The 15,651-nt window shown below is 34.5% G+C and overlaps 2 protein-coding genes across 9 annotated transcripts in view; both read left to right on the top strand.

Annotated features, from left to right (window-relative positions):
* LOC129755635 (EGFR adapter protein-like) overlaps positions 1–15,651 on the top strand; it is a 230,159-nt gene that overhangs the window by 57,370 nt on the left and 157,138 nt on the right. The window lies entirely within an intron of this gene.
* Positions 11,960–14,028, top strand: LOC129752145 (uncharacterized). Its single transcript, XM_055747939.1, has 2 exons — positions 11,960–12,911; positions 12,980–14,028. The coding sequence occupies exons 1-2, from the start codon at positions 11,960–11,962 to the stop codon at positions 14,026–14,028; spliced, it is 2,001 nt and encodes a 666-aa protein (XP_055603914.1).

The following is a 15,651-nucleotide window of genomic DNA, read 5'->3' on the forward strand; positions in this document are numbered from 1 at the left end:
AAATTCGTCTACTCTTAATTCGCTTGATATTCTCTTCAATACGCCCAGGCTGACCTCTGAATTTTCAAGCTGTCCTGTAACAAATCACTCAGGCTGTTCTCTCAACTCGCCTTTGGACTTTCAAGCTGTCCTCTCAACTCGCCATTGGATTATCAAGCTGCTCTCTCAACTTGTTTGAAATTCTTGTCAATGCGTTCAAGCTGTCCTCTCAACTCGTTTTAGAAATCAAAGCTGGCCTCTCAACTCGCTCAGACTGTCCTCTCAACTCGGCTTTGAATTTTTAAGCGGTCTTCTCAACTCGCTTGATATTCATGTCAATATGCTCAGACCCAGTATCCAGAAGGTGGTGAAAGCTGGCCGGATATGCTGGGCGGGACATGTTGCAAGAATGCCGGCGACTGTCCTGCAAAACAGGTGTTCGCTATGAATCCGGTAGGAACTAGACGAGTGGGGCGCAATGAGCAGGGTGGTTAGACCAAGTGGAGCGTGATCTAGCGAACGTGGGGTGTCCGAGAAATTGGAGAACGGTTGCCATGGACGGAGTGAATTTTAGGAATTATGTTCGTTAAGTTATGTCGTGAGACGGGATACTATGCCAATAGATAAGTAAATGCTCAGACTGTCCTCTCAATTTGCCTCTGGGTTTCCAAGCTGTCCTCTAAATTCACTTGATATTCTAATCAACGCGCTTAGGCAGTGTTCTCAGTTTACCTTTGATTTTCAAGCTGTCCTCTCAATTCGCTTGAAATTCTTATCAAAACATTTAGGTTGTCCTCTCAACTCGCCTATAAGTTTTCAGGCTGTCCTCTCAACTCTTTTGATATTTTCTTCAATACATTCAAGCTGTCCTCTGGCTGGCTTTTTTATATTATCATTAATACACTCAAGCTGCCCTCTCAACTCGCCTTTGGATTTTTAAGCTGTCCTCTCAACACGCATGATATTCATGGCCGTCTCGGTGGTCGAGTGGCTAGTGTGGTAAGACGGTAATCGCTGGTCCGCTGATGGCATGGGTTCGATTCCCATATAGGTACTGGGTGTTAAATGTTAATCTTAAGTTGTCCACGTCATTCATTCAGTCTGTAAAGCCTAAATCGGTTAAGACGGTGTATGTCTTTTTCATTTTAAATATGCTTAATTGTCAAAATTGTCAAATTTATAGATTTAATGTATCAGCCTAGCGGTGAAAAGTGATGTCTTTTTTAGTAGGGACACCTAAAAATTATGAATTTTTTTTAATATAGGTTGATTGAAGGTTAGATGAAACGAAAGATGTTGAAAATGAGCGGGTAGAATTTATTTAGAAGCATATCATCACATGTCAAATTTTTGTTCCTCACTATGAAGCGGTAGAAACAGATAGAGTGGCATCAACCACCACACATTAGTGAGCCAAGCGTAGTTTTTTTAAATTGTCATAATTGTCAAAATTGTCAAAATTGTCAAAATTGTCAAAATTGTCAAAATTGTCAAAATTGTCAAAATTGTCAAAATTGTCAAAATTGTCAAAATTGTCAAAATTGTCAAAATTGTCAAAATTGTCAAAATTGTCAAAATTGTCAAAATTGTCAAAATTGTCAAAATTGTCAAAATTGTCAAAATTGTCAAAATTGTCAAAATTGTCAAAATTGTCAAAATTGTCAAAATTGTCAAAATTGTCAAAATTGTCAAAATTGTCAAAATTGTCAAAATTGTCAAAATTGTCAAAATTGTCAAAATTGTCAAAATTGTCAAAATTGTCAAAATTGTCAAAATTGTCAAAATTGTCAAAATTGTCAAAATTGTCAAAATTGTCAAAATTGTCAAAATTGTCAAAATTGTCAAAATTGTCAAAATTGTCAAAATTGTCAAAATTGTCAAAATTGTCAAAATTGTCAAAATTGTCAAAATTGTCAAAATTGTCAAAATTGTCAAAATTGTCAAAATTGTCAAAATTGTCAAAATTGTCAAAATTGTCAAAATTGTCAAAATTGTCAAAATTGTCAAAATTGTCAAAATTGTCAAAATTGTCAAAATTGTCAAAATTGTCAAAATTGTCAAAATTGTCAAAATTGTCAAAATTGTCAAAATTGTCAAAATTGTCAAAATTGTCAAAATTGTCAAAATTGTCAAAATTGTCAAAATTGTCAAAATTGTCAAAATTGTCAAAATTGTCAAAATTGTCAAAATTGTCAAAATTGTCAAAATTGTCAAAATTGTCAAAATTGTCAAAATTGTCAAAATTGTCAAAATTGTCAAAATTGTCATAATTATCAAAATTGTCAAAATTGTCAAAAATTTCAAAATTGTCAAAATTGTCAAAATTGTCAAAATTGTCAAAATTGTCAAAATTGTCAAAATTGTCAAAATTGTCAAAATTGTCAAAATTGTCAAAATTGTCAAAATTGTCAAAATTGTCAAAATTGTCAAAATTGTCAAAATTGTCAAAATTGTCAAAATTGTCAAAATTGTCAAAATTGTCAAAATTGTCAAAATTGTCAAAATTGTCAAAATTGTCAAAATTGTCAAAATTGTCAAAATTGTCAAAATTGTCAAAATTGTCATAATTATCAAAATTGTCAAAATTGTCAAAAATTTCAAAATTGTCAAAATTGTCAAAATTGTCAAAATTGTCAAAATTGTCAAAATTGTCAAAATTGTCAAAATTGTCAAAATTGTCAAAATTGTCAAAATTGTCAAAATTGTCAAAATTGTCAAAATTGTCAAAATTGTCAAAATTGTCAAAATTGTCAAAATTGTCAAAATTGTCAAAATTGTCAAAATTGTCAAAATTGTCAAAATTGTCAAAATTGTCAAAATTGTCAAAATTGTCAAAATTGTCAAAATTGTCAAAATTGTCAAAATTGTCAAAATTGTCAAAATTGTCAAAATTGTCAAAATTGTCAAAATTGTCAAAATTGTCAAAATTGTCAAAATTGTCAAAATTGTCAAAATTGTCAAAATTGTCAAAATTTACACTCAACGGTCAAGTTAATGAGAAAATCCCTAGTAGGTCGTTTCTGAAGAAAACATAGATTTTTAATCATGAATAATTCAAAAAACATACCCAGACAACCATTCTACAAGCCAACGCCCGATAAGCTTTTCGCCCAATAAACGTTTTCCTTCTGTGTAAAGCATGTTCAGGAAACAAATTGAACAAATGTTCCCAAACACCATTGATGCGATATCTCGATACTCGATCGTTCCCCTCGAAAAGTCCCAAAAAGGGCAACGAACAGAACGAAAACGCACCACAGAAGCAGCCAAACTGCGGTCAACATCAATCGCGTATGCGTATAATTTTATTGTACTGCATTCTTGCTCTCTGAAGCTCAGGTGATCATACCTCGGGTCGAACACAACGGACGATAAACGAAGACGGTAGAAGGTAGAACAAGCTCAATAACAAGTAAGTAGCTTCTCTTCCAATTCAATTCTCTCCTTTGTGGCCTGTGGGCAGCGATCGCAGCAACGATGATCGTGATGATCTCGGCCATAACAAACTTGAGTAACGAAACTGGCGGCGATTACTGGCGAAGAGGAGGGCAAGAATCTAGATTACGAAACGAAAACTGAAAGGCCGCGGAATCGAACTTCTCGGGGCTTCTTGTCCCCATGACCCTTTTGGTATTGTTATTATCAGGCAACAGCAATAACAGAAAACAGAATTTGGAACACCTGTTTCAAGGTCCCTCGGGGTTTCGGGCTTTGCGTTTTCTTCAATTTTCTCTTCAATTCGTTACACTCTGATTTCTTAGTTTATTTTTTCATTTCTGAGAGTTTTTTTCTCTTTCCGCAAAGTACTCTGAAGGACGTTGAATTTATTACTTATAATTTTTTAAACAGTTAAAAGGTTATCTAATATTTACGTATGATAAGGTTTTCAGTTGATTTTTTTTTGTATTCGGAAACAAAATTACCTTTGAATTTTGGGTGCAAAATGTTGGGGGCTTGATCGAACGATTGAGTACCAATCGTTGAAGTCTTGTTGCTTGTACTTGTACCCATCTCAGAACGATAAAATTAGGTAACGACAGCAAGATAGTCTCGGGAGTTCGATCGAAAAACGTCTTTTGAGGGCTCAAGTCGATCGCTTGGTAGTCAACCGATGAGAACGTGAGAACTCTGATCCACTGGTTGGCGCGGATTGCGCGATCCGATTTTGTAATGGCGTAAGGTAGCACAAAAGGTAGCTACTTGCAATTGCACTGCAGGAACTTCATGCTCATGGTGGGAGAGTAAAAATTGATTAAAGGTGGGTCGGTTATTACATGTAACCATAAAATAATCATCTCAAAGGATTGGTTTAACGTAAGCCAATGGAGTCTTTTACCGCTAAATGATGAACTGAACATATTGCTATCATGGTCGATGTTTCCCTTAGCAAAGAATTTTTAGTTAAATGAGATTCATTATTTTGAACTGAGTCCATGACATTCATTATCTTATGTAAAGAGTGGATCAAAAAGAGGTCAAACTGCATTGAATGTGATCGATCCAATCCGTGGTGCGATCCAAGCCTTTCGTTCTCGTCGAAATTCGTCAAAAATTTTCACTTTTCCTTATAACAAAGTGCACAAGATTCTTCTGGCATCTTGAATCGAGCGTTGCTTGATAATGTTCATGCCCGGGAATAATTTATTCAATTGCAAAATGTACAATCAACTCTCAGTCGCGAAAATTCAAGCATATTTTTTTATAAAAATTGACTGATTTTACAAAATTTACAGAAACGAACCAAATGAAAAAAATGACAAGAAATACCAAATGGACAAATTAGACCAAATTTACAAAATTCTCTAAAATGACCAAATCGACAAGAATGACAATTTTGACGAAACTGGCCAAATAACAATAGAAAAAATTGAAAAAATTGACCAAATCGTCAAAAATCACCAAATTGACATTATAACACATAAATGACAATATTTATGAAAATAACAAAAATAATCAAAGTAACGAATTTGACAACTTTAACTAAATTTCACAAAAATGACAAAAATGACAAAAATGACAAAAATGACAAAAATGACAAAAATGACAAAAATGACAAAAATGACAAAAATGACAAAAATGACAAAAATGACAAAAATGACAAAAATGACAAAAATGACAAAAATGACAAAAATGACAAAAATGACAAAAATGACAAAAATGACAAAAATGACAAAAATGACAAAAATGACAAAAATGACAAAAATGACAAAAATGACAAAAATGACAAAAATGACAAAAATGACAAAAATGACAAAAATGACAAAAATGACAAAAATGACAAAAATGACAAAAATGACAAAAATGACAAAAATGACCAAAATGACCAAAATGACAAAAATGACAAAAATGACAAAAATGACAAAAATGACAAAAATGACAAAAATGACAAAAATGACAAAAATGACAAAAATGACAAAAATGACAAAAATGACAAAAATGACAAAAATGACAAAAATGACAAAAATGACAAAAATTACAAAAATTACAAAAATTACAAAAATTACAAAAATGACAAAAATGACAAAAATGACAAAAATGACAAAAATGACAAAAATGACAAAAATGACAAAAATGACAAAAATGACAAAAATGACAAAAATGACAAAAATGACAAAAATGACAAAAATGACAAAAATGACAAAAATGACAAAAATGACAAAAATGACAAAAATGACAAAAATGACAAAAATGACAAAAATGACAAAAATGACAAAAATGACAAAAATGACAAAAATGACAAAAATGACAAAAATGACAAAAATGACAAAAATGACAAAAATGACAAAAATGACAAAAATGACAAAAATGACAAAAATGACAAAAATGACAAAAATGACAAAAATGACAAAAATGACAAAAATGACAAAAATGACCAAAATGACCAAAATGACAAAAATGACAAAAATGACAAAAATGACAAAAATGACAAAAATGACAAAAATGACAAAAATGACAAAAATGACAAAAATGACAAAAATGACAAAAATTACAAAAATTACAAAAATTACAAAAATTACAAAAATTACAAAAATGACAAAAATGACAAAAATGACAAAAATGACAAAAATGACAAAAATGACAAAAATGACAAAAATGACAAAAATGACAAAAATGACAAAAATGACAAAAATGACAAAAATGACAAAAATGACAAAAATGACAAAAATGACAAAAATGACAAAAATGACAAAAATGACAAAAATGACAAAAATGACAAAAATGACAAAAATGACAAAAATGACAAAAATGACAAAAATGACAAAAATGACAAAAATGACAAAAATGACAAAAATGACAAAAATGACAAAAATGACAAAAATGACAAAAATGACAAAAATGACAAAAATGACAAAAATGACAAAAATGACAAAAATGACAAAAATGACAAAAATGACAAAAATGACAAAAATGACAAAAATGACAAAAATGACAAAAATGACAAAAATGACAAAAATGACAAAAATGACAAAAATGACAAAAATGACAAAAATGACAAAAATGACAAAAATGACAAAAATGACAAAAATGACAAAAATGACAAAAATGACAAAAATGACAAAAATGACAAAAATGACAAAAATGACAAAAATGACAAAAATGACAAAAATGACAAAAATGACAAAAATGACAAAAATGACAAAAATGACAAAAATGACAAAAATGACAAAAATGACAAAAATGACAAAAATGACAAAAATGACAAAAATGACAAAAATGACAAAAATGACAAAAATGACAAAAATGACAAAAATGACAAAAATGACAAAAATGACAAAAATGACAATAATGACAAAAATGACAAAAATGACAAAAATGACAAAAATGACAAAAATGACAAAAATGACAAAAATGACAAAAATGACAAAAATGACAAAAATGACAAAAATGACAAAAATGACAAAAATGACAAAAATGACAAAAATGACAAAAATGACAAAAATGACAAAAATGACAAAAATGACAAAAATGACAAAAATGACAAAAATGACAAAAATGACAAAAATGACAAAAATGACAAAAATGACAAAAATGACAAAAATGACAAAAATGACAAAAATGACAAAAATGACAAAAATGACAAAAATGACAAAAATGACAAAAATGACAAAAATGACAAAAATGACAAAAATGACAAAAATGACAAAAATGACAAAAATGACAAAAATGACAAAAATGACAAAAATGACAAAAATGACAAAAATGACAAAAATGACAAAAATGACAAAAATGACAAAAATGACAAAAATGACAAAAATGACAAAAATGACAAAAATGACAAAAATGACAAAAATGACAAAAATGACAAAAATGACAAAAATGACAAAAATGACAAAAATGACAAAAATGACAAAAATGACAAAAATGACAAAAATGACAAAAATGACAAAAATGACAAAAATGACAAAAATGACAAAAATGACAAAAATGACAAAAATGACAAAAATGACAAAAATGACAAAAATGACAAAAATGACAAAAATGACAAAAATGACAAAAATGACAAAAATGACAAAAATGACAAAAATGACCAAAATGACAAAAATGACAAAAATGACAAAAATGACCAAAATGACCAAAATGACAAAAATGACAAAAATGACAAAAATGACAAAAATGACAAAAATGACAAAAATGACAAAAATGACAAAAATGACAAAAATGACAAAAATGACAAAAATGACAAAAATGACAATAATGACAAAAATGACAAAAATGACAAAAATGACAAAAATGACAAAAATGACAAAAATGACAAAAATGACAAAAATGACAAAAATGACAAAAATGACAAAAATGACAAAAATGACAAAAATGACAAAAATGACAAAAATGACAAAAATGACAAAAATGACAAAAATGACAAAAATGACATAAATGACATAAATGACAAAAATGACAAAAATGACAAAAATGACAAAAATGACAAAAATGACAAAAATGACAAAAATGACAAAAATGACAAAAATGACAAAAATGACAAAAATGACAAAAATGACAAAAATGACAAAAATGACAAAAATGACAAAAATGACAAAAATGACAAAAATGACAAAAATGACAAAAATGACAAAAATGACAAAAATGACAAAAATGACAAAAATGACAAAAATGACAAAAATGACAAAAATGACAAAAATGACAAAAATGACAAAAATGACAAAAATGACAAAAATGACAAAAATGACAAAAATGACAAAAATGACAAAAATGACAAAAATGACAAAAATGACAAAAATGACAAAAATGACAAAAATGACAAAAATGACAAAAATGACAAAAATGACAAAAATGACAAAAATGACAAAAATGACAAAAATGACAAAAATGACAAAAATGACAAAAATGACAAAAATGACAAAAATGACAAAAATGACAAAAATGACAAAAATGACAAAAATGACAAAAATGACAAAAATGACAAAAATGACAAAAATGACAAAAATGACAAAAATGACAAAAATGACAAAAATGACAAAAATGACAAAAATGACAAAAATGACAAAAATGACAAAAATGACAAAAATGACAAAAATGACAAAAATGACAAAAATGACAAAAATGACAAAAATGACAAAAATGACAAAAATGACAAAAATGACAAAAATGACAAAAATGACAAAAATGACAAAAATGACAAAAATGACAAAAATGACAAAAAAGACAAAAAAGACAAAAATGACAAAAATGACAAAAATGACAAAAATGACAAAAATGACAAAAATGACAAAAATGACAAAAATGACAAAAATGACAAAAATGACAAAAATGACAAAAATGACAAAAATGACACAAAATGACAAAAATGACAAAAATGACAAAAATGACAAAAATGACAAAAATGACAAAAATGACAAAAATGACAAAAATGACAAAAATGACAAAAATGACAAAAATGACAAAAATGACAAAAATGACAAAAATGACAAAAATGACAAAAATGACAAAAATGACAAAAATGACAAAAATGACAAAAATGACAAAAATTACAAAAATGACAAAAATTACAAAAATAACAAAAATGATAAAAACTGACAAATATGGCAAAATGATTAGGGCTCATTAAAAAATCATGCTATTTTTTTGGTGCGTGTAGTTTGGATTTAAACGACGCATGTACATAATTTTGATTCGTAGCTCTTTTTATGGTACGCTATTTTGATAACTGAAGATTTAATGTCAAATCCTGATTGAAGAATCATTCTACACACACATACCCACCTACAATATGAGGGGTGTTTAGGTTTTTTATATGAATGATTGAAAAAAAAAATCGCGAAATCAAGTTGACCACTTTTTGATTCGAAAAACTTTTATGTTTATCATACTTGAATGAAAAAATAACAGAAAGTTTATGACCATATTAATATTTCATAAATTGTATTTTAAAGTTGGGTTTCGGGTTACAGCTCAAGTCCAGCAAACCATTCAAGCTAATATAATGTTATTTCATTCATTTTTGATTCCGAACATACCTTAACTAGAGGATTAAGCCATTCACCTTCATCTGGAAACTTGACTCTGGTTCAAAAAGATCAACCTGTCAAATCGGGGAAACCCTACTGAGTTTCACACTGTTGTTGATATTTTTTTTAACGGTTGGTTGACTGTGTTCTCCAGTGTAATTATTTGTTAGCAAATGTTTCACCTTTCAGCACCTGTTTCATAGTTTGTAGCTTTTCGGTAGTTGCGGTCAGTGGCAATTAAAACATATGCTAAATGACATAACGGGAACCGGGACGAAAGCGAATGGAACCGGCTGCTCGTCTTTCGACTGGTGATGGTACAGAATTGGGAAAAAAATGTGTAAAGGCAACCTTTCTTCAGCACATTTCCTTCAATTTACTGCTCAGGTGAATCAGTTAAGGTCAACAACAAATAGAGACGATGACAGTATGCTTCGAAGCATGTTAAAGTAAACCTCACACCGTCACCCAATGATTGAATTACTCGGTAGAGTTTTTTTACAGTAGTGTCACCGTTACTTGGATTTGTTTATAAAAAATCGATAATTTAAAAAAAAAGGTTGAAAATAGGAAGATAAATCAATCAATTTTCAATATTCACTTAGACGAAAAAAAATTGGATTTTTTTGTATGTTTTAACCCATAAAAATACTTAGATGTTCGGGACAGTATCTATAAACATATTTTTCACCTGTCTGTCAACCACTGCTGATCTCCACTCGCAAAACCTCTAACACCGACTAGCCACTTTGGTATTCATTTCACTTTTGAATTGTTGAGAGCAAGAAAGGTGGTTGTGGGTGGGTAGTTGAAAGCACACATAACGTCAACCTTTCATATGATATTGTTGAAGTGGCAGCGACCAAGTCCTAGTGTTGTGATATGTTTTTGTTTGCGGAACCAGGTTTCAGTCACTCAGTTAGTCGGATGGACTGTCAACTTTATTTCATCCGGAAAAAGTACACAAGTGGCCGACCGAGAGCTCAGTTCATTCGGATAAACCACATCCTTCGTTCGACTAGAGAGCACCAGTTGAGGTCACAAAGGATTAGGATAAAGCGTGAGAAAAAGTTAAAAATGGGTGGAAATATTTTCGTTTACAAGAGAACTAATCAAATTTATAAATATGTATTTCCGATAGAAAAGGAACATTTATTTCAACATGTGAACTTTTCAAAGCAAAGTTTTGGTTTGTTATGAACTTCATGGCAAACAGTAAGTTAAAAATAATTCCCTGACACAGTTATTTTTTTTTGTTTTTTTTTTTTTTTGATTATAGTCGTTTTACCATCTTTATGGCATTCGCGACTTTATCAACGTTACAGTTGGCGGATCGTTATTGAAAAACTTATCCGGTTCAACTGTGTTCGATGTTTACTCTTGGGCTCGAACTCGCGGACATCGGCTCAGGAGACAACAGACTTGCCAACTGAGCTATATCACAAGCCTTGGCACAGTTATGAAAATTTCTGACTGATACGAAAAAAAAATTAACACGATTAGGGGAATTGATCTTTGAGTTCTTTAAAAAGATTCAAATGTGAACGTGTCTACCTTAGGTCCAAATCACGTTTTCAACAGGTTGGATAAATTCGTATATCGGTGATATAAATAATTTTCAGTTTTACCACAGTTATCGGTTTCAAAATTCGAAACCAAATGCGCTTTGGTTTAATCCATAAAAATTTTCTGTCATGACTGTTAAATGATTGCTTGTCAATACAAGTTTGCATGTATTTAGTTGATTATTAGGTGAAAACTATCAGAAAATGGTCAAATGGTTAATCTGAAAAAAGTGTTTACTAGTGGTTGAAAAATCAACAGTTGTTCAAGTCAATTGCTTTTAAAAATATTTTAGCCCGGTGAACTCTTGAATTTGAAGCTAACAGAAGCATCAACTTATGTCTTTCAAACACATGATTTTTGTTGAAATGCCATCACTGGTGCGTTCGATTAGTAAAGTTGCATGCCATCATTAGGCCGAAATAATTGTTTATATTCTCTGGAATCTTTGATAGAAAATGTTCGTTGTAAGGCGAAGGATATAATTTTATATTTTTTGCCATGTTTTCCTGTAACCAACGATATTTATAGTGATTTTCCGATAAGGTGTGTGAAGATAGAAATTCAAAAGTCAGCAAAAGAGAATGTATTTTAATGATTGAGTGATGGCTAGCAAGGCGGAGAAAAAGTTAGCAGCGGTCCTTCTGACGAGACGACGAGCGTGTGCTGAACGAGATGTGGTGGAGAAGTTCGTAGCGGATTTCACCTATGAACGGGATTGTTGCCAGGTTGCGGTACGTTCAGAAGCGCTCAAAAAGTGCAACGAACTCTTCTTAAACGTGCAGAACGACATCGAGATGGGTGACAGCGAAGAACGGTTCGAGACACATCTGGAGTTTCGGGCGGATTTCGAGGATCGGTTTTGCTGAGCGAAAGGTTTCTTGTTGTCCAAACTGGAAAGTAGGGAGCATCCGTTGAGTTCGACGATCATTCATGCATCGGCTTCTCACAGCATGGCTTCCAGTTTCCATGATCGGCTGCCGAAAATCGATCTTCTGAAATTTAGTGGAGATGGATCGCGTTGGATCTTGTTCCGTGACAACTTTCTCTCGATGATCCACTGCAACGAGGACATACCGATCATCAACAAGCTGCAGTATCTGATGCAGTCGCTGGAAGGGGAGGCAAGAAAACCGTTCGAGTCTGTGGATACCCAAGTCGATAACTATGCGTCGACGTGGGACGCATTGAAAAAGCGTTACGACAACCAGCGATTCCTCAGAAATAAGCTGTTCCGAGGCCTGTACAACCTTCTACCGATCCAGCATGAGTCAGCACAAGACCTCAACTTACTGGTTGATGATTTCCAGCGACACGTTAAGACTTTGGGAAAGTTGGGCGAACCGATCGAGCATTGGGTCACTCCGCTCATCTTCATCCTTTCAAACATGTTGGGTTCGGCGACGATTCGTGCATGGGAGCAAGATACTCGACAGAAGGACGAGGTGAAATACGACGAGCTCTTCGAGTTTCTCATCCACCAGGTCCGGATGTTGAAATCCGTGGATAGCAATCTCCAACATCGTTCCTCAGTGCCCACCGTTTCCAAGGTGGCCGGGCAAATCCCGAAGAAACCAGTTCCCATCCGACCTGTCGTGAACACAGCTACGTCCGAAACTCAATCCAATACTTTGCCATGCCACTGTTGTTTGAAAACACATCCGCTTTACCAATGTCCATCATTTTCGAACCTGTCAAGCTCCCAACGGCGAGAGCTTGTGACACAGCACAGTCTTTGCTGGAATTGCTTTCACGCAAACCACCGGGCAAGATCCTGCAAATCCAAGTTTCTGAGCAGGATTTGTCAAGCAAAACAACTCACCATGTTGCACGACCACCAAATAGCACATCCACAGCAACTCTCTACTGAAACACCACTTTCCGTACACGCGAATCTAGGCCCAAGTAGATTGCTTAGGCCCCAACAGTAAATCTTTCCGTGCATTCTGATTCAACCGTTCTCTCGGAGACAGTCTCGCTATTAGTAGTTGACCGATACGGTAGAAATATTCCTGCTAGAGCTCTGCTAGATTCTGCAGCGATGTCCAACTTCATCACCAAGAAGCTGGGGAACAAACTCGCCACCCGTCAAAGCCCCGTGGACATCGCAGTTGCCGGAATTGGAGAGTCAGTGAAGCGCATCAAGCACAAGTTAGCTACCAAGATCGTATCCAGGAACAGCGACTTCTCCACCACTCTCGATATCCTCGTCATGAAGAAGCCAACCTCCCATCTTCCCACATCCCTGATCGATACAACTGCCTGGAAAATGCCAAAAGTTCCATTGGCAGAACCTCCGTTCAACGTTCCAGCAACAATCGACATGATCATCGGTGGAGAATGTTACCATGAGCTCCACACGGGCGTACGCCACTCGCTTGGTGATTATTTTCCGTTTTTGGTGGACACCCTCTTTGGCTGGACAGTTTCTGGCAAAGTGGATTCCAACTCCACCACCGCACCGCGAGCGTGCTTTCTCTCCACCGTTGATCAAACCCGAGAAACGATCCCTGGGGAGTTCCAGCCAATGGAAACCGCCGATGGGAGCCTGAGAATGGAAGCTGAACCCTCTACCATTCAAATCCACGATCAAGGATACGCTGCCCACCATTCTCGGTCCAAGGATCCACAAACCACCCTTGGAGATGACGAAGCGAATGCCACACATCGAAACTCCACCAGAGATACACACCACAAGATTCCTGGAAGTAACGGCCGATTCGGAATGGCGCACCGGAGCGATCTTGTTGAAGACTACAAACCACACTGCTATCTGCCAAATCACCCAGTGCTCAACGAAGCCAGCAAAACCACCAACGAACGCGTAGTATTCAACGCATCCTGTGGGCTCAACTCTGGGTACGCGCTCAAAGATACGCTGCTCGTCGGTTCCGTCGTACTACAAAATTCGCTGTCCGCCACTTATCTACGCGCCACCAAAACAAACGATGAAGGAGAAGACGCTGCCTGTGAATCCTGCTGCTACGTTGTCCCTTTGGCCTCTGTTACCGTTATGGAGTAGTGTGCGCCTGTTCTGCCAACAGGACCATTCCGGATACCCCAGCGGTTAAAACCGCCACCGCATCGTTGTAGAGCTATCGCTGCTAAACGCGCATCGGTTATCCAGATTGGAACAGACGGGCACAATCTACCTGGTCTTCGTTGATTTCAGATCCCTTCCCAATCACCACTCTACCTCATCTTTTTTTTTGCCATCGAGTATTCATCGCCTTTTATCAAGCCAGTACCAAGCAGAATCGTCCAAGATCGTTAGAGCACGCCGAACGTTGCTCAACGCGCTAACGGAGCGCTAATAGATCACCCACTATACTTCGACGCAGAATCTTATCATACACCATTGAAGACGGCCAAATCCATCTATGAAGAAAGCAGAGTCTACAAAGATCGGTAGAGCACACCGAATGTTGCTCAACGCGCTAAAGAGGCGCTAACAGGTGATTAGCGTTCCTATAACTTCAGCCTACACCGTTCGATCTACCGGATCTCCTTTGTCGTCCACAAATTCTGCACCAGTTCCAACGCTGGGACGAAGCAGTTTCCTCGATGGGCAACCTACAAGCCGTGTCTTCGAATCCAGCCGAAGTTGCATCCGTTGGACACGTGGGGTATTGAAATTGTAGTTTCAAGGTGGCCGAAATGATCGGTACTACACCGATCATGAATTACTTTTAATGTGTGTTTTTTATATGTTCACTTGACACTTTAAGCCATTTTTTCGCAAACACTCATTATCTGTGCACGTACCTTAGAATAAGCATAACTCTATCGCAACATAACAACTTTCGCCGAGAGAGTCTCACACAATAGTCTGTAAGCCATTTTAGTTAGTTTAGAGTAGAAAGTAACTTAAAACGAATCGCACGGATTTTCACTTCGTTCCTAATAAACCGATTAGTTAAAGTCCAATTAAGCGACTGTTCAATAAGTGCATCCGAAATCTAGTGGTAGAGAAAAGCAATTGAATTGCTAAGAATTTCAAACACATCAACGTACACCTCCAAGTGCAAACGAAATCTTCCTCCCCGAGCTGGCGATCAGCTGCTGTGCAGTGCCATCAATTGTCGACTTACCTGGAGTTCCAGTGTTGGTGGATGCCGTCGACTGGAGACGGAAAGAAATTCCCCGAAATCCAAACCCCCCCCCCCCTCCCATCGCCCGTGCCCGAACATATTTGTGGTCCTTCGAACCGGCACGGGCACGGGCACAGTGCATGAAAGTTTGAGTTTAAGTCAGGAGGTAGTCCAACAATTTCATACAAGTAACTCGTGTAAGACATATATTGCATACAAGCTTGTATACAAGACTCATATTTTTGCATTTTTTGGTGGTCCAAATCCTATATGATTGAGATATACTTGATATAATTACCCAAGTAACACTCAAAGTTTTATAGCACGCTACAAGATCAAGTTTTGGTTTCATAAGGGGCTTTAGGAGTTTTACAAAATTATCGGTGTTACTTGGGTTATAGCTATCAAGGGGTGATATAATTATAAAATTATGCTTACATGGACTTTTTGTTATAATTTGAGATATTTTAACATCCTACGAGTACAAAATTATATCTCATTTTGATAGGCAAAAATTGAATATCAAAATAGCTCATCTAGATTTCTTTGTTTTT

The sequence above is a fragment of the Uranotaenia lowii genome, chromosome 3 (assembly GCF_029784155.1).
Source record: "Uranotaenia lowii strain MFRU-FL chromosome 3, ASM2978415v1, whole genome shotgun sequence".
In the NCBI taxonomy this organism is placed as follows: domain Eukaryota; kingdom Metazoa; phylum Arthropoda; class Insecta; order Diptera; family Culicidae; genus Uranotaenia; species Uranotaenia lowii.